The sequence below is a fragment of the Anabrus simplex genome, chromosome 1, assembly GCF_040414725.1.
Source record: "Anabrus simplex isolate iqAnaSimp1 chromosome 1, ASM4041472v1, whole genome shotgun sequence".
In the NCBI taxonomy this organism is placed as follows: Eukaryota; Metazoa; Arthropoda; class Insecta; order Orthoptera; family Tettigoniidae; genus Anabrus; species Anabrus simplex.
In genome coordinates, this window is record NC_090265.1 from 662,570,782 (window position 1) to 662,585,912 (window position 15,131).

At 38.0% G+C, this 15,131-nt stretch overlaps 1 protein-coding gene across 1 annotated transcript in view; it reads left to right on the plus strand.

Annotated features, from left to right (window-relative positions):
- The window catches only part of LOC136857286 (protein qui-1), a 2,256,165-nt gene that overhangs the window by 2,149,700 nt on the left and 91,334 nt on the right, over window positions 1-15,131 (plus strand). Inside the window, exons 18-19 of the mRNA XM_068225125.1 lie at window positions 2,912-3,043; window positions 7,085-7,208. Of these exons, the coding sequence (XP_068081226.1) occupies window positions 2,912-3,043; window positions 7,085-7,208 (256 nt within the window). The remainder of the gene's footprint in view (window positions 1-2,911; window positions 3,044-7,084; window positions 7,209-15,131) is intronic.

A 15,131-nucleotide genomic window follows, 5' to 3' on the forward strand; every position in this document is an offset into this window, starting at 1 on the left:
TCGTAATTGTTGTTCCTCTGTAGAAAAATCTGTAACGTGGTAGTGGCCTGTATCTCAGTTTTCATGAGATAAACATTAAGTCATAAGGTGGTTAAGCAAGTGGATCATGTTTACAGTGTTGACATTAAGACCAGAAAGTTCTCGATCCACTGTATTAAGCAAGGAATTGCAATTCTGCACTACCCCAGATGACCATCATTTGCGAGTATGGTGGCAACCTGGGAAATGTTTTGAAGAGGCACAGCAGTGTTACTCCTGGTGACATGGTGTGGGGAGCCATAGGCTATGACTTCAGATCACAGCTGGTAGTGATTGACAGAACTCTTGATATATGGAAAAGAAAGGATTCCACCTGATCAATACAATTTATTATACTTGTAGTTCTTACAGTACTGGTTCCGGCCTATTTACCCATCATCAGCTGGCTAATGCTGATGTTTTGCATAAATTACATTACAATATCTGAAAGAGGTTCCCATCTTTGATTGGCATATCCGGATATGTCTAATGGGGCATATAAATTATGGTTTGTCATTTAAATTGCGGTACGTAAGTGTGAATGACCTTGAGGTTTAAGATGTGATTGTAAAAACCTTAACTTAAGAGCTAATCAGTTGTATAAACACATAAAACACATTAAAATGTATTAAAAACATATGTAAAGCACTGATTAATGTTTATGTCTTGCATATATCTTCTTCTTTCTTGGTAAAGTCTTGTGACTATGAAATATATCAGTTGATGTTAGTGTTCATGAATGATGATATGATATAATGGAGTCTAAAACTTGGCGAGTTTAATTGTACATATCTTGCGTGTGCTTTCTTCTTGTAGTTGTCATGCTATTAATCATAGATTTGCATCAGTTGATACTATGTTTGTAAATAATGATGAGTTTCTATGGTGTATTTTATTTAGTTGGTTAATAGCTAGGTGTATTGTAATAAAACACTTGTCATTAAGAGGTCCACTTTAGCTTCATGGTAGGTAAAATCTTGTTCGTTTGAGTTAGGAGCATAAGATGAAGACGTAGTCTTGTTTGGTTAAAATTCTGACAGCAGTGGTGGTTCCTTTCTTGTCTATATTGTGTCTGGTATTGTGGTTATCTGTAAAAGATATGTATGAGTGATTGATTATGGACTGAAGGAATGCCTGAAGACATGTGTGAATTAGAAAGTGTACTTACTGCTGTTGTTGTGGTTAGGTAGTGCTCTGTTTTGGAACTCGCCATTAGACATATCCAGATATGCCAATCAAAGATGGAAACTTCCTTCAGATATTGTAATGTAATTTATGCAAAACATCAACATTAGCCAGCTGATGATGGCCAAATAGGCCAAAACCAGTACTGTAAGAACTATAGGTATAATAAATTGTATTGATCAGGTGGAATCCTTTCTTTTCCATATATGTGTAATCTATCAATACGGTCATGAAGCTCATAAATAAGGATGAGAGGACTGTTGATGGCACAATGGTATGTCATGGACATCCTGTGGCCTCATGTATTACCTCTTATGCAACAGTATTGTGATGCCATTCTTCAACAGGACAATGCTTGTTCACACACAGCACATATCTCTATAAACTGTCTGCGTTATGCTGAGGTACTCCCGTGGCCAGCAAGATCCCCAGATCTGTCCCTGATAGAACATGTTTGGGACCAATTCGGACATCAACTCAGTCTCAGTGCCAGTAGCCAGGATATTAAGGACCATTTAACACAGTTGTTGTATGTTACTCTCTTCAAACTGGTTGATTGTTATGGACATAAACTGATTACTTCAGCACTCCACAAAGTATCCCTAGAAGAGAATTTTCTTTAAGAAATAATCCAGCCAAATTTATAGTTTCCGTAATGGTGAAATATAGTGGGAATGAAGGGATGAAAATCAAAACACCATCAAGAACAAATTTTGACCATGTCACTGTCCAGAGTTCACAAGAATTCTTTTTTTTTTTTAAGTTGCTTTACGTCGCACCGACACAGATAGGTCTTATGGCGACGATGGGACAGGAAAGGGCTGGAAGTGGGAAGGAAGTGACCGTGGCCTTATTTAAGATACAGCCCCAGCATTTGCCTGGTGTGAAAATGGGAAACCACGGAAAACCATCTTCAGGGCTGCCGACAGTGGGGCTCGAACACACTATCTTCCGAATACTCACAAGAATTTAAAGGCTATTCCACTTAATACCATGTCTCCAGCAGTGTTATTTTAAAAGTTATTGTGTGCATCCAGGCCAAAAAGGGTGCAACGTCATACTGATGAGTGGGCTCATACTGCCAAGTTCTTTGTAAATTTGACTCGATTTTGTAATAACTGAAATAACATCAAGTGCTTCTGGGTGCTTCAATTTTTCTCTTAGGCAGTGTATGTGTGTGCACACATACTCGGGGTCTTTCCTTGATGGTTTAAGCAACATAAACCAAGAAAGTGCTTGGGCAGCCATTTCTTCTTTGACTTTCTCTACTAGAATTGCCACTGTTCAGCTCCCTTTTGTTGTAGATTAATGTTTCATTTACCTAAACCTTCCTCCATAAATGTTCTATACAGTGATGAAAATGCATCAAAATCCATTTGGTGGTTCTAGAGATTAGCCTGCACTAACAGACAGATTTCTAGTGGGGAATTTATTTTATGTTATGAATAGATGAAAATCAAAACAGCATTAAGAACAAGATTTTGACCATGCCACTGTCCAGAGTTCACACAAATTTAAAGGCCATTCCCCTCAATACCATATCTCCAGCAATGTTATTTTTAAAAGTTATTGTATGTAGCTCACTTCAAACTGGTTGATTTTTATGGACATAAACTGATTACTTTTAGGTGTGTGGTTTCTATGCAACAATTTTGCACTGTTCTTACTTCTGTAGCATCTAATACATGAAACTTCTCTTGTCTTACAGGTCTGCATTGTCCTGCTGGTGTAAAATTGATAGAACCCACACCATCAGGTCAACATGTAGTGATTGTACCACAAACTGGAGATCCACAGCTGTGGCATGTCATGTCAAACACTTTGACTCATACTTTCAAAGGTATTTAGTTCCACATCTGTTTCAGTTTAATTTGCTGTACCATCAATAGCAGAGGCACTAGACTCTGGCTGGGATAAGAATATGACATTCTGTAGTGGTAAAGACTGGTTTACTCCGGATTGATTCAGCCTGTTGTCGTACTTCAGTACTCCACAAAATATCCCTAGAAGAGAATTTTTTCTTTAAGAAATAATCCTGCCAAAAATTATATTTTCTGTAATGGTGAAATATAGTGGGAATGAAGGGATTAAATGCCTTTACACAGTCATCAGATTAGCATGGAATGTTAGTAAGGTGGTGATGGGAGTACAGGGAACTGGAAATCAAATCAGGATGGCATAAAGTTGTTAGAATTAAACTGCAGAAGTATTGTAAAGAAAGTAATATAATCAAGTAATTTAACTGTCATATATTTACCAGTACTAGATATTGTAATAGCAGTTGGAATATGGCTGAGAATTTATATTATGGATGCAGAATTTTTTTTGTGAAACTGGAGTGTTAATCATAGACATAGGATAGAAACAGTAGGAGAGTAAGTATTCATACTAGTGAAAGGATAATTTGTAAGTTAAAAAATCTTAAGGAACAGAATCATGAAATTTCATGGTATAAGGCTCATCCCTAAATAATAGGCAACTTGATGTTTTTGGAGTGATGCAGAATTATTATTATGTGGAGAACAACACAGAAAGAAATGTTATTGTAGTGAGTGATCTCAATTATGCAAATGTTAACTATTAATAATAATAATTTTGTGTGGCTATTTCTAGCCAAGTGCAGCCCTTGTAAGGCAGACCCTCCAATGAGGGTTTGCGGCATCTGCCATGTGTAGGTAACAGCGTGTTATTGTGGTGGAGGATAGTGTTATGTGTGGTGTGTGTGCTGCAGGGATGTTGGAAACAGCACAAACACACAGCCCCCGGGCCATTGGAATTAACCAATGAAGGTTAAAATATCCGAACCGGCTGGGAATCGAACCCGGGACCCTCTGAACCAAAGGCCAGTACGCTGACCATTCAGCCAATGAGTCGGACAAATGTTAACTGGAAACAAATGACAGAAAGCATGACCACCAAATGGCGAATAAGTTAACCCAGATTATCCTAATGTCCTTACAGAAGGATGAACAACATCAAAAGGCAAATCTAATCAAATATCTTAGAACACACTCCCTGATTACTGGCAGCATTTAATGTAAAAAATATATTTCAACAATGTGAAAGTAGTTGGTCTGCTGTGTTTGCAGCATAGGCCCTATCATTACAGCCCAGGTGGGCCTTGATCTAACTTTTGCCTAGCACCTGACAATGTGAAGCCACTCGGCTGTACTTGGGTGAGATCTGTCGGCTATACTCGGTCATGCTCGGATGAGATCTGTTGGCTATGCTCTACTGGCATGCCTTAACATAATAATGAAATGTGTGTCCAAATATTTGGCAATACAGTCATTACAATTACTAACTAGTACATTTGTTATGGCTTTTGTAGGCTGCTATTGAGCTTTCCAATAGCAATTCAAATATTACTACAATGTGATAGAAACTTGAGACATGTTTTGAAATGAGAGATGTCAGCAGAGATGCACTGGGCATTGAAGTCAAGCTGGCTAACAAACTACTGTGTACTCTATTCAAGGGCTTGCCAACATTTTATAGAATAGTTTACCGGTTTCATTATATTTCACTTATTCGCTAACTGGAAAGCAGCTGGAAAAATTTACATTAGATGCCATTGAAACAGTTGAAGAATATGGTTTTCAAGTTTTTACAAGTCTTTCTACATTGCACCGACACAGATAGGTCTTAGGCAACAATGGGATAGGAAAGGGCTAGAAGTGGAAAGGAAGCAGCCGTGGCCTTAATTAAGGTGCGGCCCCAGCATTTTCCTGGTGTGAAAATCGAAAATCACGGGAAAACCATCTTCAAGGCTGCCAGCAGTGGGGTTCGAACCCACTATCTCCTGAATACAAGCTCACTGCTGAGCACTCCTAACCATACAGCCAACTCGTTCGGTGGTTTTCATGTTCTTCAAATAGTAACCGATAATTACCAATTTAATATTTCACTGTTTGAAACATTGTGTGGGGGACATGGTACCTTTGAAGCATGAAATAATATACCCATCTGATAATGAAAGGTCACTATTTTTTTGTAATGACCCTAGTCATCTTTTGTATCGCTTCTGACAATTGTCTCTGATTTTTTTATTGCAGCTGTGCATTACCTTCCTCAAAATGAATAATTAAACTGCTCCAATCTCATCGAAGACAAATTCACAAGAGAAATAAAATGTGACATTTGTAATGATGGGCTTCTACAGCTCCTTTTAGTAATATTTCTAAAGCCACTTTTAAGTCATTTAAGTGCGAGCGATTTATAAAACTCAGTAAGAAACCTCACAACAGGAAGGTTTTAAAACTTCAGTGAAGTCTTAACGGCAAAACCAAAAAAGCAGTGCAATTTCTATCTATGAGACATATGCAGCTTTAATGTAGCAACTATTTATTTTTTTACCTACTTTCAAAAACAATGGCATACTGGAGTTGCATGTTCAATTTAAGAAGGTAGTGTAGAAATTAAGATTTGTAAGTATCGGTGTGAGGTATGAGGGGATTTAAGATGAGAAAACTGTGCACATTTGAAAGTTGAAGTAGGGAGCTTAACTGAAAAGCTGGTGAGTGACTGTCGAACAATTAGCTTACCGACTACCGTCAGCTGCTTATCTGCCGGCCATATTGTATTTTGTAGTCTACAGACCGAACTTAGCCAAGTTGCTCCGCGTGGCTACACATTGTCAGGCACTAGACATAACTCTTGATCTACCAGCGATCATTGCTAAGCCCAAAAGCCTGCAAATTATTAGGTAATCCTTTGGTCACAGGGGTCCCGGGTTCGAATCCCGGCAGGGTCAGGAATTTTAACCTTAATTGGTTAATTTCGCTGGCATGGGGGCTGGGTGTATGTGTCGTCTTCATCATCATTTCATCCTCATCACAACGTGCAGGTCGCCTACGGGTGTCAAATCCAAAGACCTGCATCTGGCGAGGCGAACTTGTCCTCGGACACTCCCGGCACTAAAAGCCATACGCCATTTTTTTTTTTAATGAGGTAATGCATAATCAGTGCGTCCAGTACATTCTGCCATTATTCATGGCTTTCTTGACAGGGCCACTGTCTCATGGCTATTACGTTCTTCTCACCTAAGTTGAATGAACCTCAAGGCAGCCTAAGATCCACATGAAAATCCATGACCAGGCTGGGAATCAAACCCGGTTGTATGGTGCTGATAAAACCAGATGAACTCTATAGAGAAACTGATGTGGTTTTAAATCCATCCTTGCAGATCCTGTACACACATATATGCTGATTTCCTTCCTTAGGCTAGATGGGACCACCCAGCAAGATAACGCGACATGACACACGACTATAAATGACCAACAGTGGCTGAAAGAGGCAGACTTTCTATACCTTTAACATGGGGCGAGCAACATGAAAAATACAGCTGTGGATTTTTATTGCAAAAAATAATTCAGAGTTATCTGGGTTAGTCTGGGAATGATAGCTGAATTAGAAAGTGAAGAAACCAACTAGAGGGGAAAATATTCTAGATGTGGTGCTGATAAAAACTTCAAAATGTCAGCAAATTTTACGTAATGTACAGAAAACAAAAACACGGTTCAACCTGAAAGAAGAACTTAATACGGTAATACAGCTTTGTGTTTTATGTCAAAAGAATGACTTCCAAATATTTTGAATATCAGTTATATTTTATTGTACCCATATGCATTGCTAGAAATCCTTCACTTATATATTTATTCTTTACGAGAAATGTGAAGAATCCCTTGTTTGGAGCAAGGTTTGTCTTTTAATCGATGAAAGGCTTATAGAGCTCATTGATTTACTGTTGTCTGTATAAATTGTCATTACAGCTTGTTTTGTTTGAATTGTAATCTGAATTTCTCCGAAACCTGTGAAATTCTACACATTTTGGTCTTTAAAAGAATGTATACGTATGTACTGTATATGCTTTTCTTCACAGGTCACAGCGGCCCAGTGCAATGCTTGGCAATCACAAAACAATCACAGTACCTGCTCACTGGCTCAGATGATATTTCAATTATTGTCTGGGATCTCAAAATGCTCAATCTTAAGCTCAGAATATAGTAAGTATAATTATAATGTCTGTAATCATAATAGTAATACTAATAATAATATATACACCAATATTTGTAATGCCATAATCATTTCAGGTATAAACATTCCTGCTTACACAAATTATAGTACTGTAATAATATGCACATATGCTGCAGGAGTGTAACAGTTTAGTAATTCGCTCAACCTGGAGAACAAACAGATAAAACTTTTTTTCCAGTAACCTACTAAGGTGTCTGGCCCCACGATGTGGGGGGCAACATGTCCGCCTGTCACCCGGCAGCCCCGGGTTCGATTCCCAGCCGGGTCAGGGGTTTTTAATTGTAAATGATTAATATCCCTGGCCTGGGGACTGGGTGTTTGTGTCATCCTTAACGTTCCTTTCCTCACATTCAGCACTTTGCAATTACACACAGGTTCCTATCATATGGTGAAAGTAGCGGCAAAAGATCTGCAGAGGTCGACACCATAAACAAATATAATTGTTTTAAAGAAAGAAAAACAAAAATAACCTACTAAGATCAATGTTTTCTATCCTTTGACACTAACAAGATAGGTCGTTTTGTCATAATATTGAAGAAATAAACAAATTTTACTTTCAGATATTATCCAAGAATACAAAACTTTTTTTTTTTTGCTAATGGCTTTACGTCGCACTGACAGAAATAGGTCTTATGGCGATGATGGAAGAGGAAAGGCCTAGGAGTTGGAAGGAAGCGGCCGTGGCCTTAATTAAGATGCAGCCCCAGCATTTACCTGCTGTGAAAATGGGAAACCATGGAAAACCATCTTCATGGCTGCCGACAGTGGGATTCAAACATACTATCTCCCAGATGCAAGCACACAGCTGTGCGCCCCTGACCACACGGTGAACTCACCTGGTAGAATACAAAACAGTCCCTGGTAAGAACCAGATAGGCTGAGTCATCTTATTAATATTCCAAATATTGTTATAAAAGTGGCTTCAAGCTGATAAGTCAGTTTACCTTATTATCTTGTAAATGAGTTATTGACACTGAATTTACACAGCCACTTCTATTAAAGAGAACTATTAAATCTTACGATTTAACAATACACAAATGTGACTTACATGTTTTGGTATTCACTGATCCATATAAAATAATGCCTGGTCAATGTAGGACAAGTCAGTTTCATTCACAGTCCAAAGCAGATGCTTAATTCATTTTTTTTAATTAAACAAAATCCAACCAAAACCACTATTTAAAAAGATGTTTCATATAACGTAAAATGGTTATAATTGCACTGATTTGGTGAATCAGTTTAGAAACCAAAATTAAATGCTTCCCCTAAGATTTTTTTTTTTTAATTTTTTTTTACTTGTTATTCCCTGTGGTTCATAGTATGGGTTACTGTAGTCACGTCCTGGTACGTGAACCATGGACAATGGCTGAGTGGCCTAGTAAGTGGTCCTGAGAGTCGGGATACCTGTTGCTATGAAATGGGAGTGGGCACCTCGGACATATTCTGAGCCTCCTTGTGCTCAGGCGGCTGGGACTATACAATCCACCGGTGTTCCCTCGTTGCTCCTGTGTGCTCAAGTGCTAGTGCTTATTGACTTTGCTATCAATTGCACTGAAATTTTAAAAGGCCTCATCTTCCCATCAGTCTGACAGCAGGATCTCATTTTCCTGATGAGTGGAGTACATACAGAACTTGTATTGTGTGCAAAGCGCAGAAGAGGAAGCAGACGAAAATGTGTTGTAAGGAATGCAATGTGACATTATGCGCCTTTCTCCTGTTTCTAAACTTATCACATGCAGAAGAACTTCTAGCTTATGGCATGCAAATTAATGTGGGTAAACATTTGTAATTTGAAATGAATGTTCATAATAAATTATAATATGTAATTAACAAAATAGAAATAAAAGTAACTTAAGATACTGATTAAAATAAAAACAAAACAAGATTTTAACCCTGCTAGAACTTAATTGTTAAATGATGTATGCAAATTAATGTAGGTAAACAAATTGTAATTTAAAGTTAAAGTTTACATAATTAATAAAATTTAAATAAAGGGAACTAAAGATAAAATTTACAATAACAAGCAAAACAAGCTTTTACTTCAACAGTGCCGTGTCCAAAGCCGCAAATCTAAATAAAAAGTGCTATAAATATAATCATAAGCATTTGACTAAATATGCATTAAAAATAAAATACTTTCAAACTCTGCATGTCCTCTCTTAATATCGTGAGACGGCTGCTGGCGAGAGAGTAGAACGTGACAAGTATCGCGTAGAGCGGGCTCGGTGAGCCACTTGCTGCTCACGTCCAGATGGTCATGCTTCCTTACTTGCTATGCCAGAGTGAAAGGGCTAATATAAAAAATCTACGGTAATTTATATACAAATAAAAAACACACATCTTAATTTTACAGTTCATATATGGAACACAGGTTCCTGTTAATTAAGTAGTATTTTAATGACATTTGAAACCTTTACCCTGATATGCTTAAGCAGTTTGTTAACGAACCATCTTTATAGTGAAGTGGAAACTCATACGGTAATCATTCCTATCTGTTGTGTTGTACTGTGGATCTCACCGTTACTTATAGTCAATGTTTTATTATGCCTAATAAAGGCAACAGATATGTACAAAAGAAAGTTTCGTAATATTATTAGTTAAAAAAGAATGTTTGCATGTACCTACTTCAATTTGGAAAGCAAAAAATGATCCTTAGAGCTTTCTTGTGTAAAATAAAAAGTCATTCAAAATATTCACTGGGCACACAAACCCAGACAATCTCCCATAGCTCAAGTGAGGATATGTTATTTCATAGTACACTTTCAGTAATACCTACATTTGTATCTACAGTTTTTGATAACCTACAAAATAAAAACATTCCAGATGTTATTCTTTTTTACAAACATAATAACCTGATTTTTCCAAGACATAATTACATCTTTTTAGAACAATACCTAAGAATGAACTGAATGACATGTATAGCACTCACAGCTGTGAGATACATAATGTTGTAAAAATGTAGCCAACTATTTTATCATAACTTCACGTTGAAAGGCCTTTTATTAGGCACTTCAGCAAAAATTTGATCTCGCCATTAATTCTTTCATCAAAATTATGCTTGTTAGCAGTGGTGGCCGGTAGTCTCTCAGGTTGCAGGGGCAGCCACGGTACTTTTTCCTGCAACTCTTTCTTTGCTACTAACCAGTACCGCTGTACTTGTTCTGATCTTCTGCATGAAAACAAACTAATTCACTGCTGCCAATCCTCACAGAATGCGAGATGCAAGCCAGAGGCCCAATTTGAATCAAAATTACTGGTCTCAAATGGTATATACATATCAATATTATTATTTATTATTTTCTTCTTAAAATATAAATAATAGGGATATCCTTCTTCTTCTCCTTCTTCGTTTTGCCTCATGACTGAGGCGTCGTGACTATCATAATATTCAGCCCTCTAGCCGATGAACCATACTCCGCCATTCTTCCCTACCTAAAGCTTTCAATGTAGTTACTCTGAGAGAACACTGTAGGGGGCCATTCACCATGTCAATCCATCGTGTTATTCGTCCTCATTGTCTGGTTCCCTGGACTTTACCCTCAACAATCAGCTTTTGAAGACTACCATCTCGGTGCATTATATGTCCAAAGTAGCGTACAATCTGCTGAGAGACCTTACACGATAAACAAACTTTTATCTGAAGTTGGTTCAGGATTGATGTGTTCGTGCGATGAGCTGTCCAAGGAATCCTTAACATTTTCCTCCAGCATCACATTTCAAAGCTTTCTATCCGTTCACAATCACGTTTGAGGATGGTCCATGTCTCTGCGCCATACAAGAAGACTGAGAAGACTAGAGATTCAACGAGCTTCTATTTTTTGTCTTAATGGCGATGTTATTATCTTTCCAGATCTTCCGCAGACGAATCATTGCTACCTTTGCTATTTCAATTCTTCGCTTTATTTCATCTTTGGAACCACCAGAATTGGATAGTAAGGAGCCTAGGTATACATACTGATGTACAACTTCACACCCTCCAATCTGTTTGATATGTGGACTGTTGTTGTTCTTACGATCAACAATCATGACTTTGGTTTTCTGTCGATTTAGGCGTAATCCAATTTCTAGGCTTGCTTCCTCTACTCTCTTGATCAGCTCTGTCAACTCCTCTTCAGATGATGCTATCAAGGTGGTGTCATCAGCAAATCTCAAGTTGTTGATCTTGGATCCCCCAATGGAAAACCCTTTGTCCCAGCCATCTAATGCAGTTCTCATTGCATTTTCACCATAGATATTGAAAAGTAACGGTAACGGTGACAGGATACATCCCTGGCGAACTCCAGCCCTTGTACGAAACTGCTGAGACTGTTTGTTTTGAATCTTCATAGTGGCTGTATTTTCCTTATACAAGGACTTGAGGAGATCAATCAAATGGAGTGGCAAACCCATGTCATCCAAAATTTTCCAAAGATGGTTCCATTTGACAGTATCGAAGGCCTTTTGGTAGTCAATAAAGCACAGATATACCGGAACATTGAATTCTCTAGCCTTTTCTATGATTTGTCTTAGGCTACAGATCTGTTCTCGAGTACCTTTTCCTTTCATAAATCCAGTCTGGACTTCAGGAATTTGATACTCTAGAAATGCCCGGAGTCTCTTGTGCAGGATATGAAGCATGACTTTACTGGCATGTGAAATCAAAGCAATTAAGCGATAATTTCCACATTTTTTCCTCGATCCTTTCTTGTGGATTGGGAGAAAGATTGACTGTACCTATTCCTCGGGCCATCTTCTAGAATTCCATATTGCTTGGCAGATTTTCAACAGCATTCCAATTTCAGCATCATCTGTAGCTTTCAAGACTTCTGCACTTATTCCATCAGGTCCACACACTTTTCCAGTTCTCAGCATTTTCAAAGCCATTTCTACATCTCGGAGGATGTCAGGTTCAGGATCTGACTGCTTGTCTATCTTCACTTGGTCTTGTGCATTACATTGTTCACTGTACAGATCCTGGCAGTACAATCTCCATGTTTCCAGAACGTTCTCTATATCCACAACATCATCCCCCTTTGAGTTCTGTATATTCCAGGAAAACAAGGTCATAAATTATTATTTAATTTTATTGTATGCAACACTGGAGATTTGGGTGGTGCATGCTCATGTAGGGGTTCGTGAAGACATCTTTACTGCTACACTGCTACGGACTCTGCCCAAGTGAAAGCCCCTTCCCTCACCCTTCCTCCCCCCAATACCGTCCATCAGCATGCTTCCCATTTACATCTCAATCCCCGCACCCACAGTACATCCTCAGGTCGAAGCTCGAGAGGCCGTGCATTATCTTCAACCTGAAAACATTTACCAATGAACTGCGTGCTGAAAGTCAGTCACCTAAGTTTGATATTGCCGAACAGTCTTCCTTATTGATGAGAATTTACAGTTTTACAATGAAATGTAATTTTTTTTAGCATTATTCAAGTCCAAATGTCGAGAAAAAATAAAAGAACCTTTTCGTCCTCTAGGGAGGACATCATCCGGGAATCCTTACAGGCTGGCCGCTACTGCTTGTCAGTATGTTCCTTGATTTTTTTTTATATGTTTAACTGTTATAAGATTCATAAGACTGTTTACCATACATCTGAAGCTTTTATAACAGCAGGCGAGTGGCTCAGATGGCTAAGGTGCTGGCTTTCTGAGCCCAAGTTGGCAGGTTCGATCCTGGCTCACTCCAGTGGTATTTGAAGGTGCTCAAGTACATCAACCCCATGCTGGTAGATTTATTGCCACGTGAAAAGAACTGGCACAAAATTCTGGCACCTTGGCATCTCCAAAAACTGTAAAAGTAGTTAGTGGGACATGAAAAACAATACCATTGTTATTATTATAGCAGCAGGCCTATAATATAGTAATAAATAAGATGCCTCACAACTTTGCACATCAACGTATTAGGCATCCCATTCATTTGTTTGTTTTAAGGTACCAGGTGAGTTGGCCGTGTGGTTAGGGGATGTGAACTTGCATCCGGGAGATAGTGGGTTCGATTCCCACTGTCGGCAGCCCTGAAGATGGTTTTCCGTCATTTCCCATTTTCACACCAGGCAAATGCTGGGGCTGTACCTTAATTAAGGCCACGGCTGCTTCCTTTCAACTCCTAGGCCTTTACCATCCCATCATCACCATAAGACCTATCTCTGTCGTTGCGACGTAAAGCCACTAGCAAAAAAATATTTTTTAAAATAAAAAAGTTTTAAGGTAAGTAAACAGGGGTGGAATGTGATAGAAACACTCACAGAAGAAGTAATAACCGTAATATAAGTTTGAGGCAGTCACCTCTGGGATCCACACACTCCCTTAATAAATGATTTGGCATGAGTTGTCAGTGCCTATGAGTTAAGTAACCAGGCATGAAAGTAGTAGATGATGTTTTACCACACTTACATCTCACTGTCATGACATAATTAAGTGTAAGCATATGGAAAATATTATCATCATTGTACTGAAAGACTCTGCCTGACCACAACAACACTTTGAGTCTGTAATTAAAATAATTAATTTGTAGAAACAACTTTCAGTCAAGTAACCATGGATAAAACATGAATATCCTTACCATCAATATAATACTGTAGGTATGAGCAAGATCACACTAGCATTACCTAGCACTTTCCCTAAATTAAATTTACTGAACTTCAATTTTCAAAAACAAAATGTCATTCCTAACTTAGTTATTCAAATACAAATTTCCTAAACCAGTTTCCCTAAATGTATTAATGCCTAAAAATGTACATTATAGGATATAGTCTGAGGTAGTCCATTCTTCTATTTCCTTCTTTGTATTTTCCATACTGTTCTGAATTGTTTTTGAACTGCTAGTTATTTATTTTTCAGCTGAGACCTAACAGATTTTTGTAGTACGAATTCATTTAAAATGCTTTCTGTATCCGACTGTTCTTTTTGTAATTCATACAGAGCAGTGTACGTACTTGGACGATTTTAACCCATGACAATATTAAATTTTGCCGGCCTTCACTAACATACTTGGTTCTGTGCTTGTTCTGTATTGTTGCTTCTTACTGGTACCACAGTTGTGGAGGGTACCAAGGTGGAATTCTCGTTTGTCGTCCCTGCAAATTTTTGCTAAATATACATGTTTCAAAAGTAACCAATATTCCTAACAATTCTTTATTAACAACATTTGTCAGTACTTCAAATGTTTTCTCAACCTCTGCAAGTGGTGTAAATGCAGAGCACATGAATGTGGGTATGCAGTTTGTTATTTCAATTATTTACATCGTTATAAGAGTTGTACTGAGGACAACTGCAATTGCTTTTTCACAATTTGTCATAATCTTCTACAGATTAACAGTGGTAATTCCATACAATCTGGTTTCATTACTAAATTCTTCCATTACCAATTTGTACATGTTCTGATCCTTTGTTGTCAAGAAAGCAAATACAAAAGGCAAAGGTACTAAAATTCTTTCATCTTTCTGATGAAGGTCTGGATGTGATATTAATCCTATAATAATAAACAATTGAGCAAATGGATTAGGAGACATTCTGAACATGCCGCCAAAGAACCAAGTATGGGTTTTCATTAGTACTGTAATTCTAAATTCTGTCTTGTGCTAAATATCAGTATTGTCCATTGTTAAGATCCCTGTCATCATCTTCAAGAGAATCATGTATTAAAGAGTTCCTCCTAGTCATGTCCTTCAGTACCTTACTGGTATTTCTGCAAGTTCTGTTAAAATTACAGGGTTTATTGGTTGGTCACTTTGTCATTCTCTTCTGGTGCTGTTCTTCAGTCTTTCACACTCTGGTAGGTTGCTCATTATCTCGGACAGAACATTATGGAGTTCAGTTCTCAGTAATAGTGCTCAAGGTATTTCGGGTCTTTCCTGCACTACACATTTCAGTCATTGCTTTACTTTCTCGGATTCTGCTTGTTCGCA